The sequence below is a fragment of the Apium graveolens genome, chromosome 6, assembly GCF_009905375.1.
Source record: "Apium graveolens cultivar Ventura chromosome 6, ASM990537v1, whole genome shotgun sequence".
Classification (NCBI taxonomy): domain Eukaryota; kingdom Viridiplantae; phylum Streptophyta; class Magnoliopsida; order Apiales; family Apiaceae; genus Apium; species Apium graveolens.
This window is the reverse complement of record NC_133652.1, coordinates 10,056,507-10,073,602: the sequence shown is the minus strand read 5'-3', so window position 1 is coordinate 10,073,602 and position 17,096 is coordinate 10,056,507. Positions and strand designations below refer to the sequence as shown.

At 34.1% G+C, this 17,096-nt stretch overlaps 3 protein-coding genes across 3 annotated transcripts; all 3 read right to left on the bottom strand.

Moving 5' to 3' along the window:
- Window positions 1-11,498: 11,498 nt before the first annotated feature.
- Window positions 11,499-12,768, bottom strand: LOC141663903 (uncharacterized). The gene is made up of 5 exons (XM_074469750.1): window positions 12,660-12,768; window positions 12,455-12,556; window positions 12,286-12,352; window positions 12,109-12,207; window positions 11,499-11,799 (listed from the first exon to the last, which is right to left on the bottom strand). The coding sequence occupies exons 1-5, from the start codon at window positions 12,683-12,685 to the stop codon at window positions 11,710-11,712; spliced, it is 384 nt and encodes a 127-aa protein (XP_074325851.1). The 5' UTR covers window positions 12,686-12,768; the 3' UTR covers window positions 11,499-11,709.
- Window positions 12,769-12,908: 140 nt separating this feature from the next.
- LOC141664558 (uncharacterized) lies at window positions 12,909-13,731 on the bottom strand. Its single transcript, XM_074470512.1, has 3 exons — window positions 13,656-13,731; window positions 13,304-13,567; window positions 12,909-13,196 (listed from the first exon to the last, which is right to left on the bottom strand). The coding sequence occupies exons 2-3, from the start codon at window positions 13,484-13,486 to the stop codon at window positions 12,909-12,911; spliced, it is 471 nt and encodes a 156-aa protein (XP_074326613.1). The 5' UTR covers window positions 13,487-13,567; window positions 13,656-13,731.
- A 3-nt stretch (window positions 13,732-13,734) lies between these two features.
- Window positions 13,735-15,125, bottom strand: LOC141664557 (uncharacterized). The gene is made up of 5 exons (XM_074470511.1): window positions 14,868-15,125; window positions 14,568-14,780; window positions 14,360-14,452; window positions 14,164-14,286; window positions 13,735-14,079 (listed from the first exon to the last, which is right to left on the bottom strand). The coding sequence occupies exons 1-5, from the start codon at window positions 15,123-15,125 to the stop codon at window positions 13,735-13,737; spliced, it is 1,032 nt and encodes a 343-aa protein (XP_074326612.1).
- Between the last annotated feature and the right edge of the window lie 1,971 nt (window positions 15,126-17,096).

The following is a 17,096-nucleotide window of genomic DNA, read 5'->3' as shown; positions in this document are numbered from 1 at the left end:
TGGTAAACAAATGACCACGTATTTTTATTAAATATAAATCCTATACTGCAGCAGCAGATCGAAACAACAATCAAGAACATATGATCTCATCAAGAAATAGTGATTGTAATTTTATTACAAAAACAATTAATTTAATGCTTGAGTTTGAAACCTAGCAACCATATGATCTGATTTTATGGGAAAAATTATAAGAGAAGAAATGATAACCAAAATATATAATTAATTTTGGTAACCTTATATACAAAAGGAACCACGTTTAAGGTTTGATGAAGTCAGTGGTCTCTATTTAAGGAATAGTACATAGATAGATATAACAAAAGTAAAGTGTTCACTAATAACTGCTATGAAATCTGACAAATGAGATTAGATAGTAGAAACCACAACTACATAGTGCACAGCACTCAAATTTCCGAGCCCCTAAAAATTAATGAGAGCCATTAATTGGAACATTAATCGAACTGATTAATCGGACTGATTAATCGGAACATTAATAGGGAGAATATAAATATTATTTTTAACTTTTATTATTATAAAATGATAAATATGTCAGATATTTATTTGACAAAAGAAATTAGAATGGTATTAAACAATATCTACACATTTGACATTCGTTATTTACTAATTATTGAGTTTACAATATTAACTAATATTTTAATTCACACTTCTAAACTAATTACAATATCTCATTTTATATTTCAAGTGGGAAATAAATATGTTAGATTACTTATTACTTTTTACCAATACTTTATATTAGAAATTGGCATGATATTGTGTAAAATTATCAAATTAATGAATTAAAATCATAAAAAGGTAAAAAACAATGATTTTTAATTATTTTTCGACCAGATCGCCTATGACCGCTTAGCCCGCCTAATTCTGATTTTGACCCGATTTTCAGCAAAAAGGCATAAATCACCACCTAGGTCCGAGTCAGGGCGTTTTACCACCGCCTATGGCATAAGAACCGCCTAGACGGTCACCTAGACCGATTTTTAGAACATTGGAAGAGACTATCAAACTCCTAAAGCATGATTAAAATTTACATACAATAAAAGCAGATTTAACTTTCAATAAACAAAATGAATTAAGAATAAAATCCAAATTATTATTATTTTTGTAGCAATTAATTATACATAATCATAACAAAATTCTTATAGTAATGACTATAACTAAAAAAATAACATGACAGTATTAGTTTTTATTTTATTTGTCACCACTATTTAGAAACTTTTATGTTAAATCATTAAATTGTATTTTAGAAAACTAGATTTTTTAAAAAATACTTTATATTTTTAATCCTCTAAATATTTTTGAAATATTAGCCGGGTGAAAAACCAAAATACCCACCATTTGGGGGCTTAGTACCCAAAATACCATTTGGCGGGACGGAGTGTCCAAATTACCTGTTGAATACGCATGTCCAAATGCGAATTTCGTTTTTTTAAAATTTATAAAGGATACACATATGTGAAATGCGTATTCATTTTTTTGTTTTTAGGGAATACGCATGTGTGAAATGTGTATTTCTTATTTTTCAAAAAAGTGAGTACGCATGGCCCACATGCGTGTCCTTTACAAAAAAACTGAAGGTTGTATACGCAGTAATGTAAAGCGTAATCTGTCGGTATTTTGGGCAGTCCGCGCGCATCTGGGTATTTTTGGCAGTTGGGGCTGGAAAATGGGGTATTTTGGACATTCTTTCAAATTAGCCTACAAGCATAAATAATATTGAATTAATTAAACCTAATATGTTACATTTGTAGCCAAGGCCCTGAGAAACTTCTCTAACATTTGTTGCCAATGGCTAACTAATGTTGTGCTTATCTTGGAGCAGAAAAATGACTAGTAATCCTATAATATATGAAGTTTAGAATTAAGTAAACTTCCACTATTATTATTATTATTATTATTATTATAATTATTATCATTATCATTATCATTATAATTCTTGTTGTTGTTGTTGTTTTTATTATTGTTGTTATTATTAATAAATTTTATTATTATTATTATTATTATTATTATTATTATTATTATTATTGTTATTCTTATATGAGTATATGTGATTAATTTCAAACTTATATTGATCTTAAATGTACATTGTATTTTTTTATCATGTTCGTATTTATAAAATAAAAATATCAACATAAGTTAATTAAAAAATAAGTGAAAAAATAATTCATATATATAATCATGTGAAATAAGAAGTAAAAATTCATATTTACGCACAATTTTATAGAAATCTGTATATATATTATGCTTTTTGTACATATATATTCGAATTCACACACATACACTAAATACAATATTTACCCATAAATATATTATTCTATACATTTTGTATGGTGTAATCAAAGTGAAAAGAGCAATATTCAGCTAAATTTTCATATTTCCTATATTAACACTCAAGAAAAGTTATCAATTAATCATATAGTGTCATTAAGATAAAAATAAAAAGTACTACTATTTTTAAATAGGCTTAATAAAGCTAAAATAATAGCGTTGTATCTTTAAACTTCCTTTAACTTTTATATTGTTACGGAGAAACATTGGCTAAATTTGATCAAAATGTTTTGGTCATATTTAAGCAAAAATGACCGTCAATGGTCAAATTAAGTTAAATATGACTGAATTGCATCGGTCATTATTAGGATGGTCAAATTTAGCTAAAAATGTCAAATTTAATTAAATTTGACGTACTAGGCCGGTCAAATTTAGCTAAATAGGTCAAATTTAGTTAAATTTGACGGACTAAATATGATTGCTCAATTTTTCAATTTTGATAGACTAAAATTGACTTCGAACAGTCAATTTTATATTTTGACTTTTGTCATCAAAAATTTCGATAAAAATTGAATTTCCCGCCTGTTGTTACAAATGTGTCGGCTAACGAGTTAAAATCAATCAATTTTATAAATTTGACTAGGTTACTTTTGGTCAAAATTATAAATATGACTCCATTTGAGTTGGTCGAGTTTATAAAAGCGACAAATTTTGATCAAATTTAAAGTACGAAATATGATTACTATTAAAAAAATAAAAAGTTCCTTGCTTCTGAAAAATGTGCAAGTACTTTTTTTTAAATTCACTAAAAAAATTTCATACATAGTAGACACAAAGGTTCTCTAGCATATTGTAAAATTTTACTCTTAACTAATTATTTGTTTATCAGGTGTTCTACAAAGATAAACCATAGTAAATTTTTATTGAATAATTATTTGTGTTAAATTTGTGACGTAGCTTTGAAGCTAATTTACTAAGTCTATATCTTCAAGGCAATAAACAACTTTCCTAGTGTTCTATTAGGTGTTTTACAGAGATAGACATATAAATGTGTCACACCATAGTTCTTCCATTTTCTTTGAGACCTCTTTCCTGAAGGAGGAAACTGCATATCCTCACAAAGACTCCATACTAGCGATCCTAAATAACAACATGTAACTGAATATGCTTCAGTTCTTCCAAACTTTATAATCATTCTCAACGGTTTATCTGGTTCCAAGAAATACCGATAAGTGCCATAAAAACTAGTTTTACCACCATGCTTTAGTTGATTGGCTTTTTACTTGTCCCATACAAATATGACATTCATCAAACTAAGTCATCACAGCTCTCACAAGTCGCATATATATGGCCATGGTCTCATCTCTCGCCTCAAATTCTCCGTTGACCTGGGACACCATAAGTTTCGAGTCTCCACAGACCTTCAAGTTTTTAACCCTCAAGGTTCCAGCTAAGCCAAGTCCTGTAATGTGGACTTCATATTCCGCCTCATTATTTGTGGAAGGAAAATCTTACTTTATATTATACTCAATCAAGACACCATCGAGGCTTTGTAAAATCATCCCAGCTCCACTTGAATTTTTTCAATGCCCCATTAAATAGAGCACTCAGAACTCTTTGTTCTCAACTATCTTTTCTCCATCTTGGCCATCCATGCCTTGAGTTATATCTTCTTGCCCCCGACTTCTTGGTTGTGGATAGTACATTCAACCACGAAGTCAGTCAAGACCTGAGCTATGATCGATGTTCTAGGCTTATACTTAATGTCAAATTCTTCAAGCTCTATGGCCCATTTGATCAGCCTTCCACTGACCTTAGAACTATGGATGATGTTTCTCAAAGGCTTATTTTTTAACACTTCAATTTTATGTGCTTGGAAGTAGGGACGTAACTTTCTTAAAGTCATGACCAAGGCCAAAGCAAACTTTACTATAGTTAAATAGTTCAACTCAGCTGCGTGTAGAATCTTATTGACATAATAGATATGTTTATGGGTTTTGGCTTCCTTTTTTACCAATACAACGCTCAAGGCTCTTTCAAAAACAACCAAGTACAAATACAGAGTTTCATTCTGAACTGGTTTGGCCAACAACGGGGCTTGAACCTTGTATTTCTTTAATTCCTTAAACGACATCTGACATTCATCGGTCCAGGAAAAATCTTTTACTTTCTTTAAAGATTTGAAGAATGGCTGGCACTTGTCTCCGGACTTGGAGATGAACCGTCCCAAAGCAGTAATCATTTCATTGTGTTTCTGAATGTCCTTTACAGAGCGTGGATGTTCCATATCCAGGATGGCCTTTATCATGTTAGGATTGGCCTCAATTCCCCTCTGGGAGACCATTAATCCTAAAAACTTTCCAGATCCTACACCAAAAGGACACCTGGCGAAATTCAACATCATCTTGTGATATCTCAAAACCTCAAAAGTTTTCCTCAAATGGGCTATATGATCAACCTTTAGAAGGCTCTTGACTAACATGTCATCTTCGTAGACCTCCATGATCTTTCCAATAAGATCCTTAAAAATCTTATTCACCAACCATTGGTAAGTGGCTCCTGCATTCTTGAGACCAAATGTCATAATCAAGATAATAAAAAAATACCAAAGTTGGTGATGAATAATACCTTTTGGATTGTCATTTTTATGCATTTTGATTTGATTATAGCCGCTCAATCCATCCATGAAACTCAGCATCTCATGCCCTCCAGTGGAATCTATCAAAGTGTCTATCTGTGGGAAAGGAAAATTATCCTTTGGACATGCATCGTTCAGGTTAGTGAAGTCAACATACATCCTCCACTTTCCATTAGCTTTTTTCACCATCACCAGATTAGCCAATCATTCCATGAATTGTATTTCCTCATTGAACCCAACCTCTAAGAGCTTTTTTACCTTATGTTTTATGGCCTCTTTTCTTTTCAAAGCAAAACTCATTTTCTTTTGCTTTACTGTATTTCGGTTAGGGTCGATATTTAGCTTATGAGTTATCAATTCAAAACAATACTCGGCATATCAACTGCTGACCACGCAAAAATGTCATTGTTCTCTTGTCAGAACTTTATCAACGTCAGGGGTTCCTTTAAAGAAGCTCCAATAAAAGTCATCTTTTTTGGGTCGCTGGGAGTCAATGGAATTGGGATTAAATCTTTTGTTGGCTTTGTTATATATTGAATTCTCAATGATTAGAAGAAGCTCAGGATCTGGCTGTTCAGATGTCATCGGGATCTGATGTACCGTCAGGATTTGGTATGTCATCAGGATTTGTATGACATCAGTATTTGAAGACAGTCGGCATTAGAGGATTTGTTTTGTTCCTTATAATGGGGAGCAGATATCTGTTACGTCTGAGAGATAGGACTTTATCTGTTTAGTTTAAGATATGTATCAGTTTCGGTTAGTTTTTGATAATGTATATCTTAGATTAATCTGTTGTAGCTGTGTAGTATATAAACACGGTTTAGGTCATCACATAGTGAACAACACTCGAGGATCATTCGACCTAGCAGCTCTCAAGAACATCGGTATTTCTTGAGAGAATTTTGTAACAGTTTTTATCATAAATATAAAAAGCTGTTATATTTTATTACTTGTTCGAAATATTTATACAATTGTATCCAACCCCCCTGAACAATTGTATCTTTACTGAGAAACAATTGGTATCAGAGCACACTGATAAATTTATAATCAGAAACGATCTAAATATGTCTCTGAACAAGTATGAAAGTATTAAAATTCCCATTCTGAAAAAGACTGAATATCCAACATGGAAGGTGAAGATGCTCATGTACCTGGAAGCTACAGATCCAGATTATCTAGACGTAATCAATGATTGACCCTTCATGCCAACAAAACTGGTGCTTGCAACTCCTTCGGTTGCTGAACACTATCAACTGAAGGAGAAGATAGAATGGACACCAGAAGAGAAAGTAGTTGTGTTGAAAGATGCAAAGGTAATAAACATTTTGCATAACAGTTTTAATTCTGTGATGTCAAATAGGATCATAGCCTACAAGACTGCCAAAGAAATATGGGATGCTTTTGAAACTCAATGTCAAGGAACCATGGCCATCAAGAAGAACAGAAGGGATATTCTGATTCAAGAATATGAACACTTTGAGGCCAAGCCTGATGAAAGTCTCACTGATATCTATGACAGATTTCTGACTCTACTCAATAATCTGTCTTTGGTAGGAAAGGTGTATGATCGAGAGGATTTAAACACCAATTTTTAAGAGCATTAAGTGAAGAATGGGAGACTCAGACTTCAATCATACGATATCAGTATGATTTGGACGTAATTACTCTGGATGAAGTCTATGGCATGGTAAGAACTCATAATTTGGAGGTTCGGCAAAGGATAGAGAGGAAAAGCAGCAAAGGGAAATCTGTTGCTTTGAAAGTTAATGATAAAGCTTCAAAAGAAAAGTCTGTTGGAGCTGTACGAAAGAAGAACAAATTGCCAGAATTAGATACTGATGATTCATCATCATTTCCAGATGATGATACTGATTTTGAAACTGATGAGAACATGACAAATTCTGATGTCATGCAAATGGCTGCATTACTGGTTAAGGGCTTCAGGAGAATGCAATTCAGGAAGTCTAGGAACAACAGAAGCTTCAGGAAGAAGTTCATTGGAGGTGAAAAGAAGTCAATTGGGAGAAAAGATGGAAAGGACTCTAAAGCTGGGAAGCTAGACAGGACAAAGATCAAGTGTTACAACTGTGCTGAACCTGGTCACTTTGCCTCAGAGTGCAAGAAAATAAAAAATGATCAAGGGAAGAGCAAAGCCCTGATCACTTCAAGCAAGAATTGGGTGGACTCCTCTGACTCTGAAGATGAAAATACATGATATGCACTGATGGACAGTCTTGATGATCCTGCTGCTTCTGAGCCTAAGGTACAAACTCCTTTCTTCACTTTTGATACTGAAAATATATCTGAATTGAAATCTATTCTTAAATCTTTGCATGGTAGTTTTAAGAATAAGACTTTAGAAAATGATAGACTTATAACTGAAATTAAGACATTGAAATCTAGGAATGATCAGTTAGAGTCTGACTTGATACATACAGTTAAGATTCTTGAGGCTAGATACAGTATGTTAGAAAAGAATCTGGAGAATGAGAGAAAAACCCTTAAAGCCTGGACTGATTCAGGAAAAAAGGTTCATGAGATGATCTCAAAGAAAAACTGGAAAGGATGCCTAGGCTATAAAGATGGAATTAAGGATGTTGACACTGAAAATAAAATTTCCCTTAAAACTCCTGTTAAGTTTATTTAATCAGAAGCTGATGAACCCAAATCTACTTTTGAAAAGGGTTCAACATCAGTATCACAAGAAGAACTGGTAAATGATAAAACTCAAAGAAAGAAAAGCAAGGAAACCATTAAGTCTGTTAAGAAAAAAAAGAACATAGGACTTTTGTCAGCAAATTAATTGAAAAAAAGAACAAACCTCAAGCAAAAAGTCCTAAGAGAAACAGGAATGGTAAGCAAGGTATTTCTAAGGATTCAATTTACAAGGTTGTTCCCAATACTCCTAGGAAAACTTGTTTTAACTGTGGAGATACTAATTATCTTGCTATTGATTACAGGAGGAATAAGAAAAGGAAAACTGCTATTCCTGAGTCTGATGTTAGGGGTAGATCAGTATTTTATAAACCACAAAATCCTTGTTTTCATTGTGGTAGTAGTTGGCATTTGATTTATACTTGTAGTTCTTATCACAAGTTCTATCACAATTACTATGAACATTTGCCTAAGTTTAATAAAGTTGCTTGTGTGATTAATTCTGTTGGTTTTACTAAACTTGCTTCTGACAAGACAAATCCTGACAAAGGAAAGACTGTCAAAAGTACTCCTGACACACAAAGGCTTAAGTTGTCCAAAAAGAGGGCCCAACAAGTGTGGGTCCTTAAAAGTCCTTCTAATTGATTATTCTTTTGATTACAGGGTAACAAGAAAAATACACTTATCTTGGATAGTGGATTTTCAGGACACATGACTGGAAATAAATCCCTGCTGTCAGAATTTGAGAAGAAGGCTGGCCCAGATGTATCTTATAGAGATGGAAATGTAGGACATACTCTGGGATATGGCAACTTGATAATTGGAAAGGTAGCAATAGAGAATGTAGTTCTAGTGGAAGGACTGAAGCATAATCTTCTGAGCATCAGTCAAATCACTAACAAAGGTTATCATGTTATATACTAAGACTCACACTACGAAGTTGTTCATAACAAGTCAAAGAAAATTGTCTTGATAGGATACAGACATGGTAATATTTATGAAGCAAGGCTACATGAAAGTCTTGAAAAGGAAGTTACTTGCCTTATCTCTAAGGCATCAGTAGATCAGAGCTGGAACTAGCATAAGAAGCTCTCACATCTCAATTTCAACTCAATCAATGAACTTGCCAAGAAGGAGCTTGTAAGAGGATTGCCAAACATGCTATACTCAAGTGATGGTCTTTGTGATGCTTGCCAAAAATCTAAACAAAGAAGAGTATCTTTCAAAACCAAAACAGAATTCTCTATCTCTGAGCTATATCACATGTTGCACCTGGACCTTTTTGGACTAGTAAATATAATGTCCATCAACAAGAAAAGGTACACACTTGTAATTGTTGATGATTTCACTAGATATATATGGGTCTATTTTCTACATAGGAAAGATGAAGCTCCAGAAATTCTTCTGGATCACATAAGGCAAATTGAAAATGGATCTACCCACAAAGTGAAAATCCTGAGAAGTGAGAATGGCACTGAATTCAAAAACTCAAAGATAAAGGAATTCTGTAAGTACAAATGTATAGAGCAACAATTGTCAACTCCCGGTACACCTCAACAAAATGGTGTTGTTGAGAGGAAAAACAGAACCTAATTGAAGCTGGTAGAACTCTGCTAGAAGAAGCAAAACTACCCACTTACTTCTGGGCTGAAGCAGTAAACACAGCATGTTATACTCAGAATGTCACTCTGATAAATAGACATGGTGTTAATCCTTATCAAATGCTAAAAGAAAAGAAGCTCAGCCTCAAACATTTTCATTTATTTGGATGTAAGTGCTTTATTTTAAGAACTCATATTGATCAGCTTGGAAAGTTTGAATCAAAGGCTGATGAAGGAATCTTTATTGGATACTCACCATCAAAAGCTTACAGAGTGTTCAATCTAAGAACACACACTGTTGTAATCTCCATCAATATATCTTTTGATGATAAGAAGATTCCTGGTTTTGAAGAAGACACTCATGAAAGTCTAATATTTGCAAATGAAAAAGCATTGTTGGAATCTGGATCAAACTCTAATGAACTGTCAAATCCTGATGATCTAAATCCTGACACTCCTTCAGATTCTGAAGATAATCATTGTGCTAATGAGCCTACACAAGTTGAGGGGGAGCAACAGCGAAGGTCAGCTGCTGATACTAACACTGAAGAATCATCTTAAAGTTCTTCTCAATATAATGTTGATTCAATATCAGAAGAACATGAGTCAAGTCCCAATAATTCATCAGGAAATAACCCAACAGATTTAGGGGGAGCCTCAAATGGATTTGATGAGGCATACAATTTAGGGGGAGCATCTAGTTCCAGAAGGATACTTCCCAGTGCCATAAAATGGACTAAGAATCATACTCCTGATCTGATCATTGGAAATCCTGATGATGGTAATAAAGACAATAAGTGCAACTCAGAATGAATGTTTTATATCATAATCTACTTTCAAAAGAAGAGCCAAAGAAAGTAGAAGATGCACTGAAGAATGCAGATGGGTCATGGCCATATAAGAAGAATTGAATGAGTTCGAAAGAAATGAAGTGTGGAATCTGGTACCTAGACCTAAGAACATGTCAATTTTGGGCACAAAGTGGGTCTTTAGAAATAAGACTGATCTCGATGGAACAATCATCAGAAACAAGGAAAGATTGGTGGAAAAAGGATATTCTCAACAGGAAGGTATTGACTATGATGAGACATTTGCTCCTGTTGTTAGGTTGGAAGCAATTAGAATCTTCTTGGCATATGTTACTCACAAGAAGTTCAAAGTCTTCCAGATGGATATCAAGAGTGCATTTCTCAATGGAGAACTTGAAGAAGAAGTCTATGTTGAACAACCACTAGGATTTGTCGATCCTAAACATCCTGATTAGTTTTATAGACTTGATAAAGCACTTCTATGGACTGAAGCAAGCACCTAGAGCATGGTATGAACCCTTGCTCAGTTTCTACTTGAAAGTGCATTCAAAAGAGATACAATAGTATAATCCCTGTTTTATCTAAATAAAAGTAAAGATTTGTCTTTTACACTACTAAAAATATGGGATCAGAGCATCAGCGTTCTTGAACCGATGTTAAAAAAAACTGAGCCGATGTCTTCGCGTGTGATGTTAACATGTCATCAGGCTTGACATCGGTTTCACAAGCCGATGTCTATTACAGTGCTATACATCGGTTTTAAGATAATTCTGATGTCTTGCAAACAAATTTCAGCTATATTACAGTATTTCTAGGTGAATATGAGTATATTATGGGGTAAGTATCCATTAAAACATGAAACCTACAAGCTCTAAAAGATATTTTTTTAAAAATCTTTCAAACAAACCGATGTGAAAATCTAGATCAAACATCGGTTATGTTGTCTGACCGATGTGAAATGGTCCACTCAGACATCGGGTACTTTTATCAACCGATGTCAAATAATGGTTAGACATCGGTTTCGTTCATTGTTGGTGATGTTAAATCCTTTTGTTTAAATCAGTGTTTTTTTCTAACCGATGTTTAATCTTAATATTGTAAAATTTAAGACATCAGCTATTGAAAATTCGATGTTATTTGGCTTAAAATACATTGATTTTTTTACAGAACCGATGTCAAATGACTATTTGACATTGGTTTTTGTAGTTCTTTTTCTTTTAATATTGTTTCACCTGATGTCTTTTGTTCATTTTTACATCGGTTTTAAATTACCATTCTGATGTTAATATATGTACTGTAAATTGCATATGCCATCCTGGTACTATTAATAGCCCAGGGAACCAATTGCATTTTCAACCAGAAAAATACCAACAATATGCAATACATCCAACCAAATTTGTAAAAATATAGAGGTATACATTGATACCAAATTTACTAACATTCAATCCAACAAGAGCTCAATTCGGACATTACATTCCAAGTCTAAAATAAACATCCCAACTAAAAATAAAACCCAAATTCTCTAGTTATTACATCCAACATTCTAAACATGTTTGACTAGTTAATATGTACCACTTGTCAAATTTCGACAATTCCAAACATAAATCAGAATGATGGATGTAATTGTCACCAAACATCCCTTAATTAACCACCAACCACCAGCAAACACAATATCAATTCACATAGTTCAGAGGAAAGCTATATATATAGATACTTATCATTTTTACATCTTGTCTTGGATAAATTCAAGCACCTCCATCCGCACCTCATCCAGCTCCTGCCTTGTGTAGGACTTTCGAGTTTTGGCTGCCCACTATAAAACACACGTAAAAATTAGCAACCAGAATATTATTAACCAGAATTGCCATATGTATAATTAAAAATAAACAGAACCAACTATTTATAATTTAACCAGAAGACCTTTTCTATATTTAACCGTAATTTTCTTCGTTAATCCAAAACTATATACCAGATAGTTCCTTATCACTAATAAAAACAAGATCCATCTGGAAATCACTAATAAAAAAACTGATAATAAAAATGGCACTCATATTTATCTGTCCTGAAAAACTACACAAAAAAATTCTACATGCCATCTATCGGAAATGATTTGCATATATACCTTGGTAGTAAAAGATAGCTCCTTATCAGCAATGATATCTTTCATGTATCGCATTATAACATAGCCACATTCAACCCCTCCTGGTTGTTTGGGAGATCCCTGTTACAATATAAAATCTGAATTAGCACCAGAAATTAATTAAAATTACAAAGTGATAAAAAAATACAAAAAACTTACAAGAAGATTCTTTATCTGAGGAGCTTTATTTCCCCTTCCAGTTTGAGCATTGTAGGATTTCATCGCTCTACATTGCAGAACAACAATAATATACATGATTATTTTTCAAAAGGGAGAATATTTACTATATATATATATTTATATATAGTAATTAACAGAAATATATTACTCTGTTAATGATTTTTCCAACTCATCAAAATGTGTTGGATGTGGCAGAGGGTTCAGAATATAAATGTCGCCATCCCAAATTACAACCAAAATCCAGTGGCAACTATGTTTATAAAAAAGAAAAAGAAAAACACAAGTCAGAAATTTTAAAAAAACTACCTAAATATATTAATTTGTAAAAGCATGTCTAAATTAAAAATACTTACTTATGATTATGTGGCATGAAGTACATGCGATAGGGACTACTCTCTTTCAACCGATTAACAAAATAAGAATGAAAAGATTTGTTCAACGTAAATGTAGCTCCTGGATCGAAAAATCCATATAAGACCACATCATCATTCTTCCTCTCAATCTTAATCAGTCTTTGCAAGAGCCTACCAGGGAGTGAATTACATTACTTATAATATCCGTATAAAACATGAATATTGAATATGTAACGATAAAAAATTAACTTACGCCATATAAGCAGATATTGCAGCTTGGCCAATCATATCGAACTCCAACAATGCTTTCACATTTTCATGCAATATATAAATTATTTTCTCAGTCCCCACGTCCGAATCACACGGAATTGGTATTGACTCCCCAGTGGCTTTCATGAAGACTGCAGCATGTTTGTATAACACCTTGTACTGCTTTGGCACATTCTTGTTTAGCTTCATTTTTCTATAATCATCTTGAAGTTTCTGCAACTCATCTTTCCGCTTAGACTGCCCCTGCAACACTTCCTTTTTCTTTTTCTACACAGAATTAAATAAAACAAGAATAATCGGTTATTATTGACATAACTACTATAGAATGCAACAATCAATTCAGAGTATATTGACATAATTTTTATATAACATACCGCCACAGTTGGGTAGATGATCAATTCACGAGGCCATGCTACGTGAGAGCCAACTGCTTGGCGTACAACCTCAATTTCACCAGGTATGGGCACTGGAACCGACGCCTCTGGCTGGATGTGTCCGTCAACCGACACACGAACATGTCCGGGCTTTAGAGGCACTCCGTGTACTGAAACATTCATCTCTTCGTGATCATCAAAAACTGTTCCAAAAGCAACCTTGTTCTCTATGCAATCCAGTGCAAGCTCACATGACTGTGGACCCTACATTATAGTGAGGGATCAATTTAATTTTATTGCATAAATCCCAAGTCTGTAGGCATATATCTAGTAGATCTTAATAATATTTTACCTTCTTTCCGCTCGGAGGAGAGGGGTCAAAACCAACAAAGTCTTCATCATTTACCAACAACTGTTTGGCACTCAGCGGTTTAAGCAACTCCAACATTCCGCTTATCAGCAGCTCCCTCTTTATTAACAGGTACTTGATAACTTGATTTGTCAGAGAACATAGGAGAGTGACCATTCGAAGCATTAACCAAGGCCTTAAGTTCAGCCATCTCCCGCTGATTTCTTTCCAACTGATCCAACAACTCTGCCTTGGTAATTTTAGTCTTTTTCGCTTTCGGCAAATTGAAGAATGCTGTTGGAGTGACAAAGCCGCCAACCCCTCGAACCCTTCCTGCGTGCTCAGGAGTCTGAAGTGCCGTAGTCAACACATCTTCTGTTCCATGTGGAACAAATTCACCCTTCTCCTTCATTTCAAGTAACTCAGCCTGTAAAATAAATACAAACAATTAGTGCATTATTTATGACGCAATTATCTTTGAAGGGAATGCAGTATTAAAAATATCACTTACAATTCTCGCATTTATTTCCGCTTGCTCTTCAGTAAGCTCATCAGGATTCTTTGGCATCCTAGCCTTCCACCAAAAAATTGCACGATCAGGTTTCTCTTTCCGCTTTAAGTTCCCTTTCTTTATCTGTTAAAAAAGAGAAAATGTTTAAACTCCCTTAAAACTTAGAATTGCAAAGCCAAATAGATATGGTTCTTACTTCTTCTTCTCGCAAACCAATATACCCCTTCCTTGACAAGCGGTGATGATATTTCCGTTTACCCACTCTATTGCTCTGTAACTTACGTTGTTCCTGCACCAAAATAAATTAGTAAAAATTAATAAATATTATTTAACCAAAATCTATTTAATCATTTAGCAAGTAAAATGGCAATCATGTATATTTTATTAGTAGAATATATTCATACCAGCCATTTGGGGCTCGTCCTCTCTGCAACAAATTTCTTCCAAGGTTCTTTACCAACAAACGCATACTTCTTCGGAGGCTTCATCAATTTCTTCTTTTTTCCAATAAATGGCATCACATATTTTGCAGTTAAATCAGCTTTAAACTGCCTCCATTTTTCACCTGCCGATTGTAGCACAAGCTTCTCACTTTCTGGGGCAATTTTGAATGTGTCCTAAAGAGCCACATAATATAAATTAGCCACATAATTTACAGTCACAATTTAAATAAAATGAAGAAGTCAACAAGGGATATAATTTACCTGGACATCATCCCATAATTTTGCTTTTAGATCACAATCCACTTTTGGCCAGTTTTCAGTGTCGATTGGAATCATTGTCCTTGCGAGCATTCCTATGTAAGACTGTAAAGTAGGCCTGGTATTTCCGATGGGAACTCCAAAATCATTGTATCTAACTTTAAATTTCTTTCCCCGAGCTTTCTTCACCACTACTTTGTGAAGAGCTGAAACACCACGCGCACCTCCTAGCCTTTTTTTTGCAGATTCAGAAGTGGTCATCGTTTCTTCACACTACTTTGAGTTTGATATTGTGGAGGGACTTGAACCAACTTTTCATTACAAGTCTCTGAAGTTTTGACATCAGGAACAATCTCATCATCAACCTTTTCAGAGTTATTCTTCCTGTCATTTTCTTCGAAAATTACTTTCTTGGCTTTTTGCTTCTTTGCCATTTTGCTCCCTTAGTCTGCATTAAATTGAATAATAAAGCCATCAGTTGAACAATATTTTTCAGTCCGTCATTAATTACAGTCAAGCATAAATAATTTAAAATCAGCAAGTACGAATACAACTATACAAGAACAATAATTTACCTAAACTGCAATCAGTAATTAATCACATCCGAAATAACTCTAAAGTATTTTATAGAAGTACAATTAAATAATGCAAAATAATTAAAGAAAAATAATGCCATCAATCAGTAATTATGGATGAACTACTTATATGATTATCAATGCAAAACAAAAGAAAAAAAATTAACAATATATTTTACACATTATAACACAATTAAAGGCAAATATATATGGTTCATTCAGTCATTCAAATTCCCATTTAGATATATATTTTACATAAAGCTACATCATCAGTAACGACATTAGGTGCAGGAGTTTTAGTAGCAGTATTTTTAATCCAAATTCCCTCAACATTAGGTCTAGCAGTATGAGCGACATCATCAGTAGTGACATCAGTTGCGGGGATTTCAGTGCAGAATGGGGGATGTTCCATGATCGTGTCTCCTAAGTCATCTTCATTATACAATTCTTGGTAGTCTCGAGTTGTGGAGGACAGAACAATAGACCAGGGATCTCTTCAAGGTAAAACACTTGCTTGACTTGGTCAACAGAAACATATTTATCTTTTTTGTGACCTTGTCGACTAAAATCCACAAGTGTGAACCCAAGATCATCAACCCTTATTCCTTTATCATTACTTGCCCATTTACACAGGAACAAGGGAGCTTTGAATGCATGGTAGTCTAATTCCCATATCTCTTGTATGATACCGTAAAATGTCAAATCACTTTCTACGGGGTTCAAGTCCTTGGCACTAGAAACCTGGACCGCTTTAGCAATGACAGACACCCCGCTGTTTTGAACAACGCGTATGTCATCTCGTTCCTTTGTAAAATATCGCACTCCATTCACTAGATAACCTTGATAAGTTAGTACTGAAAATGATGGCTTGGCAGCGAGCCATCTTATCGTATCTGAAACACCTTTGTTGTTCTCCCTTAGTTCATCATTCACCTACAGATATGATAAGAAATTTTAAATCCTAAATAGCTAATAGTCGTCATTACACTACAGATCAAAGAACCTAATACAACACTGACTTTGTTTTGAAACCAATCAGCAAAGAGCCGATTGTGCTCTCTCATGAGCCAATGTAAGCTTTTCCTTTTCCCTCGGTGAATTTCTTCAAGATATTCCTTATGCATTCTGAAAAATGCATATGGAATGATATATTAAAGACACATTACAACTAATTACTGGATAATGAGGAATTGAAAACAACAAACTGCATAAACTCACAGAATATATGGAAACACTTCAGCGTTGTGAAGGACATGTAGATGTGCTTCATCTCGCTCCTTCTCTCCACTTTTTTATTATCCACATTTTATTATCACAGCGGATATGGACCCTGATATCTTATTATCTTGGTCCTTTGGAAGACCGGCAGTGGAGTAATTCTGACTAAGAAACTCGGTGCAGAATTCTACGGACTCTTCTCCAAGGTAACTCTCTGCCATACAACCTTCGGGATAATAACGGTTTCGAATATAACTCTTTAGTACTTTATTAAACCGTTCAAACGCATACATCCACCTATAAAATACTGGTCCACATAAGCGTAGTTCCTGGACCAAGTGGACTACTATATGTACCATTACATCAAAAAATGACGCATGGAAAACCTTTTCTAGATCGCACAAGGTTAGTATAATATCTGACTGCAGCTTATCCAGTT

Excerpts from the sequence above, each read along its gene's own strand:
- LOC141663903 (XM_074469750.1), bottom strand. The coding sequence starts at position 12,685 with ATGTACTTCATGCCACATAATCATAA. Across the intron at positions 12,353-12,454 it reads TTGGAAAAATCATTAACAGA|AGCGATGAAATCCTACAATG; the intron begins GTAATATATTTC and ends TCTGCAATGTAG. Across the intron at positions 11,800-12,108 it reads AGCTATCTTTTACTACCAAG|TGGGCAGCCAAAACTCGAAA; the intron begins GTATATATGCAA and ends TGTGTTTTATAG.
- LOC141664558 (XM_074470512.1), bottom strand. The coding sequence starts at position 13,486 with ATGAATGTTTCAGTACACGGAGTGCCTCTAAAGCCCGGACATGTTCGT. Across the intron at positions 13,197-13,303 it reads TCATCTACCCAACTGTGGCG|AAAAAGAAAAAGGAAGTGTT; the intron begins GTATGTTATATA and ends AATTCTGTGTAG.
- LOC141664557 (XM_074470511.1), bottom strand. The coding sequence starts at position 15,125 with ATGACCACTTCTGAATCTGCAAAAAAAAGGCTAGGAGGTGCGCGTGGT. Across the intron at positions 14,781-14,867 it reads AATTATGGGATGATGTCCAG|GACACATTCAAAATTGCCCC; the intron begins GTAAATTATATC and ends GTGGCTCTTTAG. Across the intron at positions 14,080-14,163 it reads CGGAAATAAATGCGAGAATT|GCTGAGTTACTTGAAATGAA; the intron begins GTAAGTGATATT and ends TTTATTTTACAG.